This window comes from Notothenia rossii (assembly GCF_949606895.1).
Source record: "Notothenia rossii genome assembly, chromosome: 10".
Classification (NCBI taxonomy): domain Eukaryota; kingdom Metazoa; phylum Chordata; class Actinopteri; order Perciformes; family Nototheniidae; genus Notothenia; species Notothenia rossii.
Genome location: NC_136908.1, coordinates 47,537,422 through 47,561,183, shown reverse-complemented (window position 1 = coordinate 47,561,183; position 23,762 = coordinate 47,537,422). Strand labels below are relative to the sequence as shown.

General features: G+C 41.5%; 1 protein-coding gene across 1 annotated transcript in view; it reads left to right on the top strand.

Annotated features, from left to right (window-relative positions):
* Positions 1–23,762, top strand: part of LOC307021634 (protein O-mannosyl-transferase TMTC2-like) — a 77,518-nt gene that overhangs the window by 8,163 nt on the left and 45,593 nt on the right. The window contains exon 2 of the mRNA XM_079653948.1: positions 20,732–21,323. Within this exon, the coding sequence (XP_079510074.1) occupies positions 20,732–21,323 (592 nt within the window). The remainder of the gene's footprint in view (positions 1–20,731; positions 21,324–23,762) is intronic.

Genomic DNA, 23,762 nt, shown 5'->3' with positions numbered 1-23,762 from the left:
ATAAGGACCTTTGTTTGGTCAGGAATACGTACTTATACTGAGATAAGAGAAACAGTAAATTCAATTGCAGCAAGAGGTTAGATTTCATTAGTTTATCTGCGGATTTCTTTGTGACTGGCCTTTAACTTACATTTAAAGTTCTATGTGTGACACACGTTTTTAATTGAGTTCCAACAAAAGGACCCAGGTCATCCCTAAATCCTCTCTGTTTGCTATAAGTGGTTATAATGTTATCTTTTATAAATGGCGGTCCCAAGGCTCAGTTTGATGGGTTACAGTCCACAGTGGTAAATGTTGCAATGAATCTGGGTGCCTCCAGTGGAATAATGATCAAAAACATGTCCCCTAGTTGTGTTCAGGCTGTTTAAGTTACAGCATGTGCTCTGAGCAGATCAATATTAATGGAAGATGTAGGCTTATAAAATGAGTGAGAGAAATCTTTTCGACGTAGCGCTCTAAGATATGAAAAAGTGTCTGACAGGAGGAATTTCTACTGTTAGCGTTTTTGAGATGAGTAACACCGCCTTAAGACACGTGGAAAATTAAAGTCAGCAATGTGGTGAGTGAAACTGATGAAAAAGTGTTTGTGAACATTAATTTAAGATGGTTTTGAGGCTTTTAACCAGATTTGCGGAATGGATCCTTTCTTTCGAAAAGAGAAACAGGCTAACCTTATTAAGAGTGTGGTTTGGTGGTGAAAAACGTTCCCAATGAATTCAAGCATTTACATGTTTTTTACTTGTTTTGTTGATGTCTGTTTTTTGCTTGTCTCCTTAGATTTGGTGGTGGAGGGATCGATTATTAGTCAAACAATAGGAACTCCCACCTTCCTAAAGAATCTCACTTTGATTATGAGCAGATTTTAGTCATGAAAGAACTTAGTGGTCAACTCTGCAGATGTTGTGGCTTTGAATCTGCTTTAAAGCCACACATGAAGGCATGAACCCAACGTGTTGAGTTGGGTGAATGACAATCTCCCTTTGGGTTTATAATTAAGTGGTTTAAGCAAAGAAACGGCAGCACATCTGCTGAAGACAGATGAAACATGAAATCCTCTGGAGCACTGGGATGTGCTCCAGCATTTACTTTGCTTAAAAGGGCAGGAAAAACAGTCTGGCAAATAGAGAGGCTTGTATAGCGTGTTCTTCATAATAAAAGGGTATTAAGGCCCGCACATTCACAATGTAGATTTATTTTCCTCAAGATTTAGGGTGAATCTAAATCTCAAATATTCCTTCATTTTGACATTTTTGCAACAGTCGGATTATCATAGTATTTTCCACTCCATTACTAATTTAAGATATAGCAAAGCCTGGTAAGTGGTGTTGTGAATTGCTGACACAGATGACACCATCATTTATTAGGGCGACTAAATTGTGAGTTGTTGATATAAAGTAATGACAAGGATTCTGGTAATTCAGTATTCGTTAAAGTATATAACAAATTGAAAATGTAACCTTGGGGTTTGGGAAATTGTTATCCCAACACCACGTTTTGGGACATTTTTAAGACCAAGAGGTCCTTAAATCAAATATACACGACAGTTTGTTTCCGCTTTGTTTAAATCCATCTGTTCTCTTCACAAAGCAAGCATACATGACAGGCTTAATAATCTTAATACATAATACCACGCTTGCTTTTGGAACCACTTAGACTCCAAGAAGAGTTGGGTTTGTTTATTTTTAGGTTGTTCCTCCTCCCATTAGGTCCCAGGCAGCGATGCATGATACTGCTTGAGGCCGCTGCTAACCCTTGGCTGCCCCGTGAGCTTCTCAGGCCGCCCGTCTGCCAGGACAGGATCGCCAAACCTCAGTCCAACGACCCTCACTGTATACACACCATATGTGCATCCCAAAACACTGGTATCCAAGGACAACATGCCTCGCAATTTTGCCAGGGCGCACAATATATACATGCCAAAGCCGTAGATTTGTCATGCAACGTCCATGCTGGATTTGGGAGGATGACAAGTTGACAACCACAAACCAAAGATAAAGGAGTGAGAACTCAAGTTTTTTATCTGGTTCATCATGCTCCTCACTAACTGAGAGCCTTCATCACTGTTCAGCGGCATGGGGTTGAATTTCTACCCCAGTGCACTAAACTCACTTTGTAAGCAAAGCTCCTTTTTGTGTCGTTAGATTACACTAAGAGGCTAAACTAGAAGGTGGACTCTAAAGCAACTTAAAGCAGTTGTAGCGAAATACAAAACCAAACCCAAGGCGGGGATCGCACAAATCGCAAGCAGTTACTCTTTCTACCTTTTGTAATCAATAGCCATTAAGTATCACCTTTCAGCAAATGTGGAGTTTTTTTTTGTCCGCAGCCAAGAACAGCTGTCAGAACAGAAAATCTAACAAGGGTTTTTTGCAGCTGCACTTGACAAAGCGCTCACATTTCACTACTGCTCATATCAGTTCTGACTCTGAAGTGAGCTCTCACTTTCATCAACCAGCTCTTCGGATTTGCGAAATGTGATGGGGTTGGTGTTTTTCACGTGCACTAACACATTTCCCTGGTCATTGTGAAGCTGTCAGTAGTTAAAGGTGTAAATGAAAATGGCAACATTATTTTTTCTTCTGCCTGCCTGCTTGTTTTTTTTTTTCTTATCTAATTCAGCAGGTAAAAAAAGCTCTACACACAATGGTTGATTGGTCATTTCAGAATATTAAAACTAACATGATGATTGTCAGATTCCATACATTTAGTCATCAATAATATAGCAATACAGAATCAGACTTCTAATTCCTTAGATCAGTTCATAAATTACATTTGAAATGAAACGTATATCAAATGGTTTTCTGTTTGCCTTATTAAACTGATAAAACAAAAGGCCAAAAAGGAATTGACCTTGATTCCCAAAATATTGAGCAGTTCCTTTAATCTTGCTAATGCTTATCATATTCAAATTGTTGCAAATATAGCCCTTACTTCTAGCTACAGTAGTAGTTCTTTAAAACTTGAGATGAGTCGAGTTTTTTTATGTGCCTGCTATTTTTATAACCCAAAGAATAACCACCCACCAAGTCTCATTCATTAAGCTGAGTAGCAAGAAATGGCTCCTGAGGATAAAGCGAGATATTTGAGTTCCCAAATCAGATTTCTGTGATGAGGTAAAATTGTTCAATGCAAGCTGTGATGAAAGTCCCATTGTTCTCCGCACGACAGTGACACTGCTGTGCCTGATTATAAAATAAGTAGCAGTAGCTTTCACAAAGCCAACAAATTCATTAGCTTGGCAACCGTGGCACTGAACCTTAGCTGAGCCCTGCACACGCTCTTTTCCCTTTTCACGCATGGCTACTCCAGCTAACTCTTGTAAAATATAGCCTACTAATATGCATAAAGATTTCTGGGTCAGAACAGGGCTGACGTTGTGTGGGGGAAAATCGGTTTGTGCTTCTCACATCATAAAAACCTGAGAGGGGGAGATTGAGAAAAGTTGGTGTGAGGGCTTTAGGGATTTAAGACTCAGAAGGGATCATATAACAGCCCTGTTACCTTAACTCAAGGGCACAGTTATAGTGTTTGGTATTGAGATGTAGGAGTAAAGTGATTACACTGGAAGCTCTGGGGGTCTAGTGTGCTACAGTTAGTATTGGTTTACCTTCAATGTTTTTGTTGCACGATATTGGAGAAATTTCCCGAAATATAACCTGTAGGGTCAACATGAAAGGGTTGAGAGGGATTTAAGATGGGTCTGCAGCCATTTGTCTGTAAACGTATGATTATATATTCATGAATATATCAAATGTATTATAAAGGTTCAAATTTCTTTAAAAACATAAATTGTTTGATTCTGTGAACACATAAATGTTTAGTAGGGATACTTATATTCATATTTCAGTCACATCCACATGATTTATTTTGCGGAGCGATAGCCTTTCTCCCTTTCCTGTTTCCTCCAGATAAGCGCTTAAAAGAGCAGAACTTCACTTGATAATACAGATAGAGGAAATGTGGAGGTTTCAGGGCTGCTGTGTTGTTTGGAGGCTCATTGTAGCACAATAGGCTATTTAGAGAAGAGATGACACAAGTTGTGCTATGAAAGGAAATGATGGTGATTATTATAGACCGTTGGAAACCGAAGGAAGTGGATACGAAGCTTGGAACTGGGATTTCCTGCTTCTTCATAAAGCCCCAGACTTTGGTTTTGTATCATTTCCAGGCAAATTACAACGCACCAATTCATTCAGGTTTGGCTCAGTAGCAAGGTAATTATTCTGTGTTTAGAACCGTAAAGCACACCATCCTTCAATTTAACTATCCTCTTTCATTATCTAGGCAAGGTCAGGAAACATTAAAGCCAATTTTCCGATTCTGATGGCCTGCCCATTTATGCTCAATAGTCCGCTCATCCATCCGACCGAGGGGAACTGATCTAATTTCTGCAGTTAGTCTGTAGCTTGCTGGAGATAAGGTGAATCACTGTTTAAGTAAAAATAACAGTGCTGACTGTAAGCAGTGGAAGTCAGCCTTGATAAATGGGAGGAATCTGCATTTAATAATAGCTGTTTTCCTGTCTCAGTCAGACTGAGAGCCACAATATTTATTTTTCTACAGAATGTAATTTGTCTTTTACCATCGTTTTGATATTCATGGATCATTGGAATGGGAGAGGCTGGGATTATTGGACTTTCATGATGAGCTATGACAACACTGTAATTTATTTTTGATGTATTTCGAGGTGAAATATAACACCCCACTCACACTTTCAATTTATTATTTTCATCTTTTAATCCAGGATTGTACTGAAGGTCAATGAATTATTCATGGTTCTCTTTTGATAAGAACATGGCCAGTGTATTGGAGCTCTGTGGTGCATTTTCACTTTCAATTTGAGAAATACGCAACAGAGAGCTTTGACAATGTCAATACTTTGATTGGTTGCTCTCCCGCCTAAAGTAAATTCTGCAACCTAGGCAATCAGACATTCTTTTTCATTTGAATTTGAGCTGAGGAAACACACAAAGGCCATCCTGCGTGTAGATTTGTATCTTGCTCTGTAGACATGGCGAGACATATTAAAGGTCACCACTGAGAGCGACAGTGCCAGCTCATCCACCAAGCTGGGTGCATTTCATCTAAAAATCCCCACAGACATTTCCCCTCCGAGGCTCACTCATTACCGTGATACCACATCCAGTCAATCCATTACCGAGGCTGCTGACTTGAAGATTTAATCTACAGTCTGTGGCCTTCCTGTTTTTTTTCCAGCATGTACTCACTGATATTGTTATCAGCACAAGAAACAGACCATGTGACGTTCCTGTTGCAGACAGGAAAGATGATGTCCGTAAATTGCACTCTTTTTCCCTGTTTCACACAGACATGTGACGTGAAAATTGGGCTATCTTTTATTGGAGAGATGACCTATTATATTGCAGTCCTGTTAATAGATTCCCTTTAATAATACACACTGTCCTTCTAATCAGTGAGGTTGCAGTGTTCTGGTAGTCTATGCTAGGCTAACTGTCTGTTGAATCTTTCCTTTCCTTTCCAGCTTAATGTCCATCCTTGTTTTATTGTAGAGGAAATATTCTTCCCATCAGTGTTTTCTAGGAATATATAAAATAAGAACTACTTTGCTACAATCATTTGTAAAACATCAAAAAGTCATGAAGTTGTAGCACTAGCATGACATCATGTCTGCTTGTCCCCCTAGTCCTTCTTAGAGGGGAATATAATACTTTTATGATGCTACACAATGCGTTTTATAGTTTTTATTATGGAGTTTCCTGCCACATTTAAACAGTGCCATATATTTCGGAACCCCTGCTGATAGCATGACACACTTGGATTATATTAAACCTCCTGCAGGGAATTGCATCTAACATATTTTATTATTTCACTAGTTGGTCTCATAATTCATAAGCCATATCAATTTGCGCTTGCTTTTGTACCATTGACAGAATTAGAATTGTTAAGGTTTTTTCAGAGCTGAGTGAAAACGATGCTCGATTTAAACTACCTTTAAACCACTTTAGTCGTCTTTTGCTTTGTCCTAAGTTAAGGGTCAAATGGATGGGGTTTGACTTCATTGGTTCCAATGTGAGAGTTGAGTTCAGGCAAATGGGTTCGTTGTACCAGCCGTGTTGAACAGATCACAGATCAGACTTGAAAAGATCTGAGATAATTAGCACGGATCCTTGAAAAGAAGACTGATTTGGTTTGGGCTGGCCCTTGTGGTACCCCTCTATTGCTACAGTTTCTCTCTGGCTAATGCTGGAATGTGACAACTGGTCACGGCAGAAGAAAGGAGGGCCTATTCTGGATTGGTTACAGTGCTGGACAGCCTGTTAGTGCAGCATACTGGGCCATTCCCAATGCTTCATTTGAATGTGACCATTGAAAGCTATCTAAGCAGGAATAGGGTTCGCTCTTCCTGAGTGTGACACTGCAGTCTTTTTCTGAACTCGTTCTTTACATCCAGGCACAAATCCTCAACATTCTCATAGTAGCTGCATTTTTTATATTTCTGATCAGATTACAAACCAATTTTGGAGGAGAATTAAAGTATTTTTTTCCTAATCAGAGACAGAAGGCTTTCAAGCAGGAACAGAATGCAGCTTTGTTTCTCCAGCTGCTCCCTTGGCTGTGCGGCAAAATGCAGATCCTCCACTGGCTCGGTGAATTGTCACCAGCAATTAAAGTTCTCCTCATTATAATCTCTGCAGAATATATGAAATGATCTAGTTTCTCAAGGAGCACCGAAGTCTGAACAGAAGTTTGTCTCCCGCAGAACAGACAACAATATATAAACTCCTCATTACCCTTCAGCAAAAGTACTCTTTACTAATTAATCCTGTGTGCTACTTTTATAGAAAAACTAGGGTCAGGAGAACTTAAAAGTACTTGAAGTTTCAATGGTTTGCAGAGTCTTATAAACAGGTTTTTGGTGCAGAATAGAGAGAAAGAACTCTCTTTCCTTGGCGAGAACCCCAGCTGGACATTGCCAAGGTCTGCCATGCTTTTGATTCCATTAAAGCAAGTAGGCCGGCAACACTCTGGAGACAGTATTGGTGGGTATTGTCAATGCACTGTGGGCACACCTGGTGCTCTGTAAGTGTGTTAGTAAATCGGAACATATGTGCATACAAATTATTATATTGGCTGTCCTTTCTGAGCCGTGACTCCCCACGACCCATCAACCTTTCCCTCTATTCCCTGTAGAGAAGAATCAATGCCAGTCAACGTGTTTTCGCTCGGTGTCCCCCCTTTCAATTCAGGTGGGGAAGTGGGGCTTCCATAATGATGAGTGTAGGTGACTGGAGGGGCACGTTTATATAGGTCACTGTGCCAACACCCGCTGCTTCTCTGGAACTAGGCCAAAGGAATTGATTGTGGAAGCAGAAGGTGATGAATTAAGGAGGTGAGGGAAAAGGGAATAGGAGTTGTCTTGTCACATAATGGTGATAGAGAAATAGCCACACTACTGAAGGTGCAACACTCTGAAAGGAAAAGGATTACATAAATGAGGTAATACAGAATTTGTTTTCAATTAAAAGCATGTAACTGCCTACAATTTACTGTCATCTATTTTATTCAAGTCTCCAATTTTCTAAATGTAAAACGTATGCATCACAGTTTATGAATCTGAAATAAGCACTAAATGCGTCCAGAAAAAGTCAACTGGATTTCCACCAGTTAAATACATATTCAATATTCAATTTCCCCTCATCCAAATTGAAGGTGGAGATTTAAATATAAAGTAACAGTCCTGTTGCTCCTTTTTTGCATATATTAGAGAGTAAAATCCCCATTAAGACCCCCAGAAAATAAATTTGCATACATTTCTGGAGATGCAACAGTGTTATATGAGCAACATCTGTCTGGTATTTTAAATCCTCATCGGCCTGCACACAGCTGTGATTTATGTATTGTCTGGCAGAGACGGAGAACAGCACTCAATCCTTTTTTAATCAAGCGTCACATTTATCACTGTGGATGCAGGCGACTCGGGCCCACCCTAATTACCCGTCTGCAGGCAGACACTGTAATCAAACGTCGGGACCGCACTGGATGCAGAATTTGGACAGACTGATTGGCTGCTCATTTGTTTTCTCGTAACATGCTGGAGGTTGTTTTCCTTTCTGAATCCCACTGGTGGGATGTGGATGGATGGTGTAAAAGTTGGCCTCTGTTACCGTGATAAGAGCTGGATGTGTAGGAAAGCATATAAAACTCTAAGCATCAAGTGCTCCTGGATATTGGCTCATTTAAATGTGTTTCTCACGATGAATGCTGTTGGGCACGTTACCATACTGTAGGCATATGGCATATTTATTAGGTGCAACTTTTTTTTAGATATGAATTCTACAGTAAAAGCTCCTATCTTAATGTGAAAGGCAGAAACAAAACTTGTTTATTGGAGCCTTTTTCCAAATACGTTCATGGTGGTCTTAGGGGTGTTCATGGAGTTGTGAAACTATAATGTAGAGTCTCAATTGTTTTCCAATTATTTTGCACTATCTTACATATGTCTAGGGGGGGGGGGGGGTGCTGCCTGAGCGGGGGTGTGGGGGGGGGGGTGGCATTGGGATATATTTTTTAAATCAACTGGAGCAGAGAGAGGAGTTGTGGATTATTGTTATTGATTAATGCATCAGTGTTTCTTAGGGTCAAAAACACTAAATTCACAACTTAAAATAAAAGCGTTTAGTGTATTTAATAAAAGAGCACATGTTCAATGTGAAAAGTGACAGTAGATATAGATTAGTTGCAAGTTGGTGCTATATATATTAAAAAGAAATTGAAAAAAAAAAGAATTATATATATATTTTTAAAAACACCTTGAATTTCAGGGCGGGCGCGGAGCTCCGTTGGCGGGGCGCAGCGCCCCTACAAGACAATGGTAGGGGAAACACTGGGTCTCAGATATATACAAAACATGTCTCTGAACAGATCATTGCAGCATCCCATAATCCCCTCTGTTTCAGCCCTGTTTCAAAAGTGCTGATTCTCTGTCTGCTACTTCAGATGAAAATAAGGAGCCCCTCCCCACGCCCCTCTGAGAGAGATTTGGTTACAAATAACTCACTGGTGCTCTAGGAGGAGATTCAGGTGATAAGGTGGGGGGGGGGGTTACCTTGGTTGGTGATTGGCTAATAGTTACACAAGCCAAAACATCGTTATGACATCATAAAGTGGCCAGAATCTAATTAGCTCATTTTCAGACAGGTTTTTATATAAATGGATCAGGACAAAAAGTGAGAGAATCTTTTTTCCTTAAACTTTCAGAATCTCTTTACACAGAGGGGACACATACCGTACTTAAAAGACATGAAAAAGTGGATTTTGCATAATAGGTGACCTTTAAATATTTAAAAAATGAATCAATTCTGCTGCTTTGTTACGGCGTGAGTTTTCAACCCCTCGAATCCCAACTCTGTCTTTCTTTTCACTGCCTCTGATATATTTCTGTCCTGAGGGGAGCAGAGCATTAGTTTTATTAGCCATTGATTTCCTATAGCGTCCCCACCTGCTGTGGGCAGAGGATCCATCACAGCCTTTTATTGACAACATCACTCAGGGGACGTGAGGTGGCCTCGGCCTTCCTCTCAGCTGAAGTGGCGGCATTGTTGTAAGATCACCTCTATTTTGTGCTACCAGCTAATGGGAAGTGATCAATCAATCACTTAGATGGAGATAAGGACTGAGCAATCAATCTGCTGAAAAATAGATGAAGGAGTTGCACTCTCAATGATTGGGTTCATAATGTCTAACCACAAAGAAATGGAGTGTATTAGGAAATATCTGTGTAAAATGTACTCTAATGAGATTGAACTTGTTTCCACACTTGTAGGGCAATACATTATGTTTAATATGAGTTGATCAGAAACAATATTGAATTGCTCATTATGAAAGTTACAGTTTTTCTAAGTAAAGAACAAGAGCGAAAAGGATCTTGGCTTAGCTTAGCATAAAGACTAGTAGCAGGCAGAAAGTATATCCTGGCCAAAAGCTAACTATTTGTTTGTGCCTTTCTGTTCGTACACTGATTAAACATTTCTTAAATACTGAGGTTAGAGTTGTCGTTAGGTTTATTTGTGAACTTTGGACAGACCTACGGGTAACTGCTTTTAGGCTTTTTAAGCTTGGCTAATTTGCTTCAATGCTCTTGCTTTATACTAAAGTGAGACATACAACTGGTATCCATCATTTTTGCTCAGAAAGCAAATACGTTTATTTCCCAAAATGTTAAGTATTTTATCATTTTACAACAGTTTATACATTTTGCTTTGCTTAATGAGGTTACTTGGTTATAATCCGTCATCAATGGGCATAGAATACAATTAATTTGCATCTCAGAATAAATGATTGCTTTTCTTTGTTGAAACTTCAGCACAAGCCTTTCTTTGGTACATGACAACATAAACTTGCAAATTGATATGCTGTCATGTTTTTAAAAAATGTTTGTAGAAGTTGAACCTTGCCTTTTTTAGATTTACAATATGTATTTGCAGCTGTCAGGATATTTGGAAGTACAGAGATGCGAGTCAACAATATTTACAAATTCAAATCACGGCACTGCGTCACCACTCTTCATTTACTGATTGTTTTGGCGTCCAACTGGCTCCAGTCTCCTAACAACAGCTTGTGTGCGAGACATTGTTTGATCTGCACTGGAAAATCAAAACAGACACAAATATTTAGTACTTATCAACTAGTATCTTCAAGTCATGCTCTATATTATTTAGGTCAAGTACAATGAGTTGAACTTGACCTTGGCTTATTTGGAGCTTGTTGTTCTGCCGATCAGGAAACCGGCTTTACAGGGGACATGAAAGTGAGTCCTTGGCCTGACAGAAGAGAGCCAACTTCCTGACTGTTTCAGCCTCTTTGAAGTGCCCGGAAGAAATCCGTTTCTCCTGATTGGTTGCTGGGACAGAGTGAGGATGTAGAGGAGACTTTATCTTAATCAGGTATGAGTCGGCTGCTGGGCTGTGCGTAATGATGAAGCTGAAACAGCTGGACTCCGGTGATGAGTAGCATCTATTCTATAAGTGTGTTCTTATATTACTTAGTTGGACTTAAGCCAACCGTTGACGTGTGTGGAATCTAACCATGTTTTATCAAGTTGAAAAATGTGGCCTGTGGATCTGTGAGCTACATAAATGTTAATCAATGCCATGTTAGCGGCATGCTTTTTAGCAAAACATTTTTATATATATGCATTTTTCTGTCGTTCTTGTTGTGTTCAACTCTTTGCTTGAAGTGTTAAAAGTAAGTTATTTGACTGGCCTTTTTATTTCCTCAAACTTCTAGCTGGTTATTCTGCACCCTTGGGGAAAAGGCTGGGAGCTGCAGAATGGGCTATTTTTAATCAATGAAAAGAAAGATCCAGTGAACTGTGCAGGAGAGATAAAATGTAGGTTAGTGCCTTGAATACAAAGTAGCTTGCATCTTTTGTCTCAGGTTTGTTCTCATAAATACATGTATAAAAAGATGAAAATTATGTCACCAGTGCCAAGCTATGTTGAACACTATCCAGCAGCAGTTCAAATAATGGAAAATAAACAGTATTTGCGCCTGAGCTGGGCATTAAATCTGTCAAATCGATGTCAAATTTCATTATAAGCACTAGGAAAGGGAAGAGCTTCTGCAAGGCGGAGGATAAATATTTCCCCAATAGGCCACTAGCAGTATGAGAGAGTTTTATGAATGCTATCTGGACATTTATGGATTTTCCTCTCCTCCCATATTCGTGCCAGTTTGGCGTGGGAGGGAGTGTGGGAATGCAGCGGTGCCACTTCTGGTCGGGTATTGTTCTGCCGCATGTGGCGCTGACGTGTGATGTTTGAACACACCCTTACTGCTCACTTCCTGTCCCTTTCTGTCTACAGATATACAAACTAAACAGAAACAAAGAAAAGGAAATATTTTATTAACGTCTTGTAATGTCTTGAGCTATTTAGTGAGGAGAAATGGAAATCAAATCTTTATTAAGGTCGGACGAATACTGATGAGGATATAAGATCCTGCAGCCAGAGCTCATCTTTCATCTTCCTCACCATCTCCTCATCGCCCGCTGTCATTCTGTGGCTACATACTGGAAGGATTATAGCAGCTGAAAATCAGCCAATGAATGAATCACTCAAGCCGAGTGTAACGTCTTCAAGCTTTTTGCGCCGTGATGGATGGTTAGGTACTTTAAGATAAAAAAAAGATCAGATCTCCACGTGTTCAGCCGCCTCATGTGGTGCAATACAATACGCTCCCCGCTGCAGTGACCATTGAGCTGAAATGTATGGGATTTTTTATCCTCAACCAGCTGTGGCGTTCACTGGGAACAAAGCCATGAACATTGTTTTCCTTCCAACTCCAACACCACATGGAATTAGAACACTGCTTCATATGGATTACGTACTTTGTCGGTGTAGATGTGCAGCGTGAGTGTGGAGCCCTGAGCGCATATACACACCACCTATAAATCAGATTACTCTTGACCCCCGACCCCGGTGCATGTCTCAGGAATTCAATGCACTCTTTCTAATCCTGTTGGCATTGGATTAAGACAGAGGTGATCTGGACCCTGACACTCAATCACACACACACTCTGGCTCCATCTCTCGGATACACTGCCCCTTATCACTATGCAAAGACAGAATCATAACGATGATGACGGATTAAATAGTCGGTCTTGGATGTTTGTTCCTGAACAAGAAGACTCATTGAACACTTTATTAATGCAGGCGAACAACCATGAGTGAATTTAAAACCGATACATTTTTCCTATTGGTTGAGGCTGTCGCTTGGCCAATCAAAGCCAACCACAGTTAAACTCATGGTGGTTGTTTCGCAACCAGAAGCAACTGTATTATTCACTCCTTCACATGCGTAGAATGGAAGTAAATGGGAAGAAAATATTGGCCAATGTTATGACAAAGTGTCTGCCAAAGCCTTTAAAATAATATATTTTTGCATAACCAATGAAGGGTTGCCAATTCTTATGGAAAACCTCATTAGGACCAATCACATTTTCTAAAGCCTAGAGTAGAGTCATCAAATGTCCAATGTTTTGTCCAACATAAATCAAATATATTAACTTTTCAATGATATAAGACCCCAAAACAAATACTGAATCCTTGCTTTGGAGAGGCTGAGGCCAAAGAAAATGTGGTGTTCTTATACCTAAAATTGACTTCACTTGATCTATTTGACCTTTTTCATTTTGCAACACATTATATTGATAGTAACTGTAGAGTTAATCAAACTGGAGACATTGCAGTTAAGGTGTATGGCCCTTTAAGTCTGTTCTTGAGAAGACATTTGTGAGTCTGTTTTTTTCCCACTATTTCAGTACAAAATGGGTGTCAATACATAGTGATCCAGGCAGATTTCACTTGTTTATATAGGTGGCAGCTCCTTAATCATAGCGCTGTTTGGTGGCAACACCTCAACACATTTTCCACTGCTCTGATTGTTTATGCCTCTCCAGTACGGAGGATTTTTCGTAATCATCTGCGTTCCTGTTACTGGAGCACAAAGCCAACAGCATCAGTGTTGTGTTTACTTCAGCGTGCGTCAGCCCGACATTAGCATTGTGTGAATGGGCCTGCCTGTGTGCGTAATTAGCACTCAGATTGCTCAGTGAGGAGACGGAAATCTAATAGGTCTTGGACAAGAGGCACTGAAAAGAGCTGGGTTCCACAGAAGGCCAGTTCAGATGAGTTACATTATGAAGGGAGAGCAGAAGATAAAAAGGAAAAAGGCAACGATAAAAGTAATGATGACAAATGAGGGAGATGAAATGGAGGGATGAAATCTTATTAACTTCACATGTACTTTTAATCAAGAAAGGATGGAGTTGGTGGGTAGACATAAATACATAATGGTAGCAAATGGGAGATACAAAAATGACTGTCATGGTGATTGGCTAATCCGTGTTATTACTGCTGTCAGGGAGCAGGAGGATGCACTCTGCTACATCAGGTTGTGATTCAGCCGCTCCTGATGACCTTAAGTGAAGGCAGTTTACACTAATGATGTTTATTAGAGGCAGCCAACGGACAGGCTAAATATTTAAGATGGACTCAAGTGCAGAGTTTTGCAATGCAGTTAACATGAGTGTTATTTTATTAGAGCACACACAAACATTCAAATGAAAGCTAGGTTTATTGAGTCAGACCACATACTGTACAGTAGAGTGATTGACTTTTGTGTATTGCAGTGTTTGTACATACACTGATATATGTAAACTGAATTTTACAAGGACGCAATTACAGAAACGTCTTTTTGTAGGATGCAGTCTGCATATCCATGATAAATATTGATATTGGTTGGAAATTAGTTATTTAGAATAATGAATATAGCTTACATGACACATTTTCAGTAAATAGGTTATGCTTATCTGTGGATATGAGTTGTGCATAGACAAACCAAATTGGCTTTGCAAATGCTCTATGGTGAGAATGCATTCAAGGAGTTTGTAACACTGCAAGGATGCAATGCATTTAAACAGAAATCCAATCCACCTTTTAATATAAAGAAGATTTACAGAAGGGACAAATAATTATTTTAACAGGAGTAGCTCTAACATGTTGATTAAGAGCAATTGTTGGTGATAGGTTGAAAAATACTGAAAAAGTTCCATGACTATTGTAAGAAGGGCAAAATTGAAAATCTGTGCCTTTCATTAACTTGAGACTGTAACATTTAGTTACAAGAGTATCCAGACAGATTAGGGTGTGTCAACTCTTTGTATTGCTGCTGCACAAAGGGTTGGAATATCTGACAGTAGATTCTGCTCCACCTTAGCTGTATTAATGGGAGATGCAGTGATTTCCTTTCCACCCAAACTAAATCATCTTTAAAAGAAAACACCTCTTTCGGCCCCATTCGATGTATATTTGCCTACTGTCCCTAAAAGAAAGAAGGCCTAGAGTGTGTCTTTACGCAGCCACAGCACATGAAAAAGCAAAGTGGTGGGATCACCGTTGGGGAGGAGGTGGAGTGCTCCATTTGCATATTGAAAAGAAACATACTCCAACGGCCAATTTTCTCCTCACTGAAAGCAGTGGACAGGTGAAAGAAGACCTCACCCTATTACAAATGGACCACACAAAAAAAAGGAGTTTCTTTTCAGCCTTGAATAGAAATCCCTTCGATTTTACCTCCCTCCACGAAAAAAAAGGAGAAAATTGAAAAGAGCGAACCCGTCCTGTACTTTGAGGATTGTGAATAGAGCGCAGCCCGCCTGCCTGCCCCACATACGGCGGCTGAATACAAAAGACCCCCCTCTGTAAGAGCAATCACTACGGGAGACCACTCTATCTGCACCGCTGCAGCGACAGGACTCAATGAAGCCGTCAGCACAGGCTCTGCTGTCACACACACACATGCAAACACTCACAAACACAAAGACGGACACCTTGCATGTAACACACACACACACACACACACACACACACACACACACACACACACACACACACACACACACACACACACACACACACACACACACACACACACACACACACACACACACACACACACACACACACACACACACACACACACACACACACACACACACACACACTTTCCCAAAACACCCTCATGGCTCATGCTCTCTCTTCATCCTAAAGATCAGCAGTGCCGGGCAGGAAAAGGGATGAGTGGTTGGCGCAGATTTTAATATTTAAATTATTTATCACCAGAGAGTATTGAGATCCAATGCATGCCAGGGACCCGGGGGAGCAGGGTGAGGGTGAATCTAGCCTTGTTTGGATTTGATAGCGTGCTGTTTATTGCCTGAAGCGACACTGGAAAGAGGAAAACATTGCAGATTTTGTGATATGCAGATATGTTATTTATTCGGTCTCCGTTATACATCTTTTATGTGGGGTTTCAGTGACGTCATGTGTAGTCTCTCAGGACTTTCATGTAAATACCGCATTAATAAACATTTCAATCATAATATTTCAATATGTCCACTTCTCATATATCCCGCTATTATTTCAAGCTGTATTGGGACTGTAAAAGGTTTTATAAATACGAGCTCACTGTGGAACAACTTTACAAAACGGAGGTTTGTAAACCGGATGATGTAATGCATTAGTTCCGAAGAAATATTGGACAAGGGAGAGTTCCACTTTGGCTTGTGAGAAACACATTTTCCTTTTTGTGACAGAAAACAATCCTGGGAAATGGAGGAATTTACTGTAGCTCAAGCGATGACAGGTCTTCCCAAGGAAAACATATTTAAATTTGGATTAACACATCGAGCAGTTGGATTCATCTGCTTTCTTTTCTCCACCTCATTGTCGTCGGTTCTTTATAACTTTCCTGCTCTCATGCTGGGTACAGGCTGGTCTGTGCTGATCTCCCCCTCTCTCTGCTTTATGCACTCAGCACTAAGTTACAATCTGGAGACAAAGGAAGTCCTCGGCTGGCCCCCTGTCGCTGTCCTTTCCCCTCTCTGGTGCGCCATGAGCAAGCACAGAAACAACACTGATCCTAATCAACCCTGAGAAAAGAAGACTGCCACTTGGCCATTGTAATCAAATCTGAGAAACTGCTATTTGTTTTCACTCCACACTTATTTTGGTTGTCTTCAGGTGACAGCTTGCGTTCATTTAAACATTCACTATCGTGATTTGAAATCCGTTTTTCTTTGTTGGCTCCAGTACTTGAGTCAGCTTGGTGCTCGTTAGGAGGCATTGTCCACAGCCGAATGTGTTTTCAAAAGTCCTTTTTCATCAAGTTACTATTCTGTTCTATCAATGTGATTGTGAAGCTTATGTTCTGAAGTTTATTAAGTTTTGTTTTGTCAAGTAGCTTTCCTATTTTCTTCAAAGAGGCTGATATAACTAATCATTTACTATTTATTTGTCATCTTTTAATTGATGCATTCCTAATGTTTTCTGAGTTGCTTTGTGTTTAGTACATGCTTTTTGCTATAAGTGTCTGGTTTGTCCACACTTGGGTTAAAGGCTCAAGCACATCCAATACTTTCAGTACCATTGGCCCACAATTTAAATTAGCTAAAATGTTTCTTTATTTGGCAGATTCTCCCTGCTCTGAGTGCTTGTAGCTGCCATCCATCTCCCTTTAATCCCCGTGGTGAACCTCATTTGTTTCAGCCTGTGAGTGCACACCAGTGTGGATCGTGTCCCCAGTAATGATCCGCTAATTATGAGAATCCACAGCAGCCGTGGAGGTGTGTGTGTGTGTGTGTGTGTGTGTGTGTGTGTGTGTGTGTGTGTGTGTGTGTGTGTGTGTGTGTGTGTGTGTGTGTGTGTGTGTGTGTGTGTGTGTGTGTGTGTGTGTGTGTGTGTGTGTGTGTGTGTGTGTGTGTGTGTGTGTGTGCGTGTGTCCTGTGACATATGTCCATGCTGTGTGTCAGAGAGAGCAACAATGTCTTTAATCACACTCTGAGGCCTGTTTCTTACATTTGGGTCCTCATTCTATTCGTCTATTAACCTTCAATTATGACTGGTTTATTGGCAATGTGAAAAACATATTTTATTAGGAGGCTATGCTGTAATACGTAAATGATTTAATAATACCGGCCTTAAAATGCTTATTTTCATAGGATTTTATTGAATTTGAAGCTGCTACATATTTGTATACATTAACATTTGATCACATGACTGCCTTTCTTTGAAAGGAGCTGCTGGTAGTGACGGAATAAAGAAGAAATTCACCCTGTAGTTCCTTTGAGCTTAAAGGTCCTTACACACCAAGCCGATTTTCGGCGTCGATAGATGTCGGGCAGTTGATGAGCGTCGTGTCGACCCTACTCAGATTGGTGTGTCTTGGTGTGTACTGCACCGTTATGTCTTTTCAGCCGTTCCGACACCTTCCTCCGCCGATTCGACATGTTGAACCGGGAGGCTGTCGGCTAAAGACCGTCAGCCAAATAAATCACTCTGATTGGCTGTTCAGCTTAGCGAATCAGTGCATGTGAAGCGAAACGGAAGAGAGGGACCCAAACAAATTATTAAGAAGGCAAATCTGAGATTTCATTTAACTCCAGCTCTCGACAAAGGTTCCGGAAAGCCCCATGAGCTTCTCGCTGTAGAGTGAAAATGGAACGCACGCTATTTGTTGTTTGTTTATATCACGCAGTCTGTTCTTCTTCTCTCTATGTATCACGCAGTCTGTCTTCCAGTTGTTTCCTCTTTTGAATGATGAATACACACTACCAACGCCTGCTGGTAAGGAGAGTTATTGCCACTCATGCATTCGCAGTGCGTACGTGCTACTTGGCCGTCGGCTGAAGTCTTTGCGGTGTGTTCCAGTGCAAAACATGGCCAAGACGCAGGAGACGTGAGGCGACGTCGGGCGACGTTCCGTCGGGACCTGTTCTTTGGTGTTCTTTGGTGTTCTTTGGCAGGGCTCGACATTAAGGACTGACCGATGGCCCGGGGCCATCTAGTATTTAGCTCGGGCAATGAAGCCTCACCTGCTGGTTGCCCGATCGGGCAATCTATTATGCCAGTATTATGCAGCTCGCGGATCCAGTAATTAGTGACCCGACAGTAAAACTAAACATATCTATAACTAGTTTAGGTAGTTTGAGAGGTGATTAAAATAGCTACGTGTGATATTCTAACCTGAAGTGTGCGTTTTGTCCGCTCACCGCTGCATGTGATCATGCAGAGCTGCGTGTCGACTCGTCAGCAGCAGCTGATCTCTCTCTCCCTTCAGATTAGACTTCACTCGCATTTATGTCCATATCGATCAGATCCAGCTAGTTCTAGCTAATGATATGACTACCTGCTTATTAAAAGACACCTAAACAATAAATGTCGCTATGCAACATGTGAGGCCATAAAGTATAGCGCAGCATTATGCATTTGTTTACATGCCCACCGGAACCCCGAGGCATTACCAACAGATCAACGCACAATCAACCCATACAGGACATCTCTTTCTCCACATTAAGTGTTAGACATTAGAATGTACTATTCTTGTCTGTCACATACTCTTCTTGTTTGTCACATAAGTGGCGCAACTGAAGCGGTATTGCGATATTTTGTGTGCTTCGCGGATGCACTCGGCTCCTCTCGACTGCTGCTCGGGTCTGCTCGGTCAGCTTCCGGATGAGGAGGCATTCGTTCGACCAACTTACAGTAGATAACATTACAAACATTTTTAACAGGGGGCCATAATAGTGTAAATAATGTTTGTTTTGGCAGTTATAACTGAATGTTATGTTTTCTACTTTTTTACATCTGGGAAGGCATTTGCCTTCATCAGATGGAAAGTGTCTTCACCAACAACTTAAGTATTTCTTATAGCTATGCAGGACATGCAAGCGAGCAAACACAAACAAGAACAAACAAACAAGTGAAATGAAGAATACAATTTAAATTGTACGATATAATATTGTGGTGGTTCATCTTATAATTCAGTCTAGAGAATGCACCAGACAGCATCTAAGACCTGCAAAAATCTAAATGTTCTCGGGGGAGGCCCCCCAAACCCTTCTTGCCATTTCGTCCGCACGCATTTTTCAGGGCAATCGCTATTGGGCTCAGGGCCATCTGTAAATGAGCTTAGATGGCCCACAGGGCCTAATCCTTAATGTCATGCACTGTTTGGTGTTCTTTGGTGTCAGTTTGGTGTGTAAGGACCTTTACAAAGCTTTCAGCTCATTGTTTTGGTTTTACGGCCCACAATTCTACTGTTCAGTCTCGTTGCTCTCAGCAGCGTTGTTCTGGACCACAGGAACAAGACTTCAAACTCATGCAAATGTGGCATTGTGTCGGCTGTGTGAAAAAGCAATTTACTAACAGTTTCACACTGACGACTTTAAAGATGATAATAAGGTTGTCTTGTTCTCTGTAGGTTTGTACCAAGTGCAATATTTTGGGCTGATTGTTTATATTTACACATTTTAACAGTCTAATTAAAAGTAGACTAATAGTACAGTGTGCTGACAGAAGTGCTTTGAAGCGGGGGGGAAAAAGGAGCCATATCGGACCACATATCCAACAAACATCTAAGATCCCGAACAGCCTAAGTTCAAAGCTTGCTTACACATAACATTACATGTTACTTGTTAGACGCTTTTATCCAAAGCGACTTACATACTCAATACTGTGGACAATCCCCACAGGAGCAATTTGGGGTGAAGTGCCTTGTGACCCCTCATCCGAACACCAAGGCTCTATCCACTGCGCCACACGCCAACCTGATAAGATCACCTTCAATAAGAGACAAAACTGGATTAAATTAAGGTTCAAAATATAAAATAAACAAAATATGTAATAATAGTGCGTTCCAGTTGTACTGGTGAATGAAATCTCTGAGTTCCCATTCATAGATTTCTAATGAAAGGCCTCCTGAGGTTGGACTTCCTAAACTCGGAGAAACCATTCTGTATACCACACCAATCAACTGTACATATGGTACTGCTCATTTGAGATCTGTGGATATGCTGCTATAATGTTTGTATTCCCAAAATACAAAATAAAGTGTAGTTATCAACATATTTAGCTGACAATGGCTAACCTGAGGTGACTGCTAAAGCTGTAAACAAGGCGAATAACGTTCCTGACGGCGGCCATTTTTTTCTGACTTGTGCTGCTGTCAACTCTGATGTGACGTCAGTCCCAATTCCGACCTGCGACTTCCAATATAAATGAATGAATTCATATAAGCTTCATTTTCTCTAACACTCATCCTATCGGTAAATATTATATAAGAAAAGCCTATCAAAGTGAACAGTTTATTTGATGAACTTACAAAATTGTTTTTTTTTCTGCTCCTTTAGTCGAGCCATCAAGACCAACCAGGACCTTCTCCCTGAGACTCCGTGGACCAATGTCCTGTACGACGACTTCTGGGGCACCCTGCTGACTCACAGCGGCAGCCACAAGTCCTACCGGCCCCTCTGCACCCTCTCCTTCCGCCTGAACTACGCCCTGCACGCCCTGCGGCCCTGGGGCTTCCACCTGCTGAACGTGGTGCTGCATGGCCTGGTCACCGCGCTCTTCACGGCCTTCAGTCGACAGCTCCTGGGCGGGGGGCTGTGGAGCCTGCTGGCTGGCCTTCTCTTCGCTTCTCATCCGGTCCACACTGAAGCAGTCTCAGGTGTGGTTGGCAGGGCGGACGTTGGCGCTGCGTTGTTTTTCCTGCTGTCTCTTTTCTGCTATGTGAGGCACTGTGGACTTCGTAGGGACTTCCAGAGCAGATGTGGAGGCTCCTGGTGCTGGGGCTGGATGCTGGGCAGCCTTGGGTGCGCAGCAGCCAGCATGCTGTGGAAGGAACAGGGGGTGACGGTGCTGGCCGTGTCTGCCGTGTACGACCTCTTCGTGTTCCAGAGACTCCGCTTTCGCCAGGCGCTTCTCCTCCTGCTTGGAAAGGTAACTTAATGCCTGCCTTCTGGCGTCTAAACCAGTTTCCTCTTCCTTTCCCTCAGAGGCATTCCTTATCCCGCCAGCTGTTAATGATTCCTGTATGGTGGATTATGTTTTGTGTGTGTTTGCTTTTCATTGGGGGTGTAATTAGGAAAGCTGTTTGCCGGTGCAAACCGCACAGTTGGTGCATAGAAAGTAAGCTGTTCTCATTTGTCATCTCCTAAACAGGAAGAAACATATATGCACAGGGGAAGTTTCCCACTTCCTCACATTGCTGCCCCCTTTTCAGTTGGCGGCAGCAAATAGATGCACATTAACGCAAAGAAATCAGCCTCATTGTGTGCGACTGTGTATTTTGGGATAAAAAAAGAGCACTTGCAGGAAAAGCTATTTTCAGGGTGAGTTTTCTTTTTTTAAATCTAAGGTGACTAAAGGTATGTGCAAAAAACCTACTCTGGTAAATGATCTGTTCCATCCAATTTAACTTTTAAAACACAAATGTAAACATGCATACACACACTATGCTCCCTCTGTTCTCCTGTAGCTTCAAGTTATCTGACGAGGACAACCTTGACTTATCTGATTAAGAGCTCCTCTCATAGGCACTCTCAGGCAATCTTATCTGATAAACTCCTCAGCCAACATGATGGGCCCTCGTAAAAGGTATAACTGGCATAATAAAAAGTCCCCTTGGGTTTACTGAGCAATGACAGTCTGGCTCTAAATGTGCGAGTCTTGTTATAGTTGTTCTCGTGGAAACATCTATAAAAACCTCTGTTTGTTTGTGATGTATCCCTGCATAATACTTCACGAATGTCCTTTCTGGTGTAAAAACTGCAGCCCTGTACAAACTTTAGCGTGACTATCTTATCCACCCTGCCAGCCTGGAAATGAAAGTGTTCTTTCCTGAAGTGTGTGAGGCTTTAGCGTACCTGTGGGCCCGCTTCTGTAGTAGTCCTTTCTGGCAGGATGATAATCTGCAACCGTTATTAAAGGGCCCTGCGGTGAGATCAGAGGGGAGAAGAAGGAGGGAGGGGTTTTTCTTCTCTGTGCTTGGCGGGAGTGACTCACGGCGTGTGTCTGTGTCTGTGTGTGTGTGTGTGTGTCTGAGTGTGAGTGTGAGTGTGAGTGCTTTCAAGAGTGCTTGACAGATTCAAAACACCTGTCTTTCAAATTGTTCCCGGTAGTTGATTAGATTTGCTAAATTAGAGTATCAGCAGGAACAAAGCACAGGGATGTCAAACATACGGCCCGCTGACCAAAACCGGCCCGCTAGAGCGTCCAATCCAACCCGCGGGATGACTTTGCAAAGTGTAAACATTACAGTACAGGTGGGAGTTGTCAGTTCAGGTGGTCAGGATTACTACACAGATGTGGACGTTAATGTAAAATAACGTCTAGATATTGAAAAGTTGCTTTGATCAAAGTAAAATACTATATTGTTCAGTTCCAGATTCCGGTGACTAAATGTTTCGGCCTTTGTAGAAACAATGTGATCTGTACGTTGTAATGCACGTGTTTAGATGATAAACTGAGGTTTTAAATTGTTGAAATTGCACCTATTTTTCTTAAAAAATGTCAGGTTGTTCATAATAGTTTATAAAAGATAGTACTTTTTTTTGCACTAAAACAAAAAAGGGAAGAATTTGGAGTTGTTGTTATTTATTGGTTTTTATGCTAGGATTTTACTCGTCCAGCCAACTTGAGATCAGATTCGGCTATGTGGCCCCTGAACTAAAATAAGTTAACAACCCTGCTTTAGCAGATGGTAAGGCAGAACATATTATTAATTAAAAACATTACTGAGAAATGTCAATCCTTCATAAAATCCTTTCTTTGTATAGTACCATCAGGCGTTCCTGTTTTTTCGTCCGCCCGTTTGTAAACAAAGGCAGTAGCAACTGGATGTCTTTCACAACCTGAACATCCAGCTCCAGTGAGTTGCATTACCGTCTGAACAATGTCATCACCCTCAGTGCTTGTCAGAAGTCGTTATGAAAAATCCCAATTCCCCGTATCTTCCTCACCCAGGAGAGCTCCTCCTCTCTGCCCGGACACAGCAGCTCTGACCAGCCTCCCTCTGCCAGCCTGTCAGGTCCCACTGCCAACCCCCTCCCCCGCCGCCTCCAGCACATCTGGCTCGTTTATCACTCTGGCACTGCCCTCCTCTCCTGCCCCGGTCACGGTTATCTTGGCGGGGAGCTCGTTATGTTCCGGGCCCGGCCACGGGGGCAATCGCTTCCTCGATTATGAGCCAGACGTCTCGGGATGCATGGGAACACAAAGGGAGGAAGAGTGAGGGAGAGAGAGAGAGATAGAGGGAGAGAGTGAGCGAGACAGAGGGAAACTATGCCCTCACTTCCTGTCCTGTATCTGTTCTCCGTCTCTCTCACCTACTGTGCCCTAAAAGCACTTTGAGAATGGACCACTTGGATCTGCTCTATC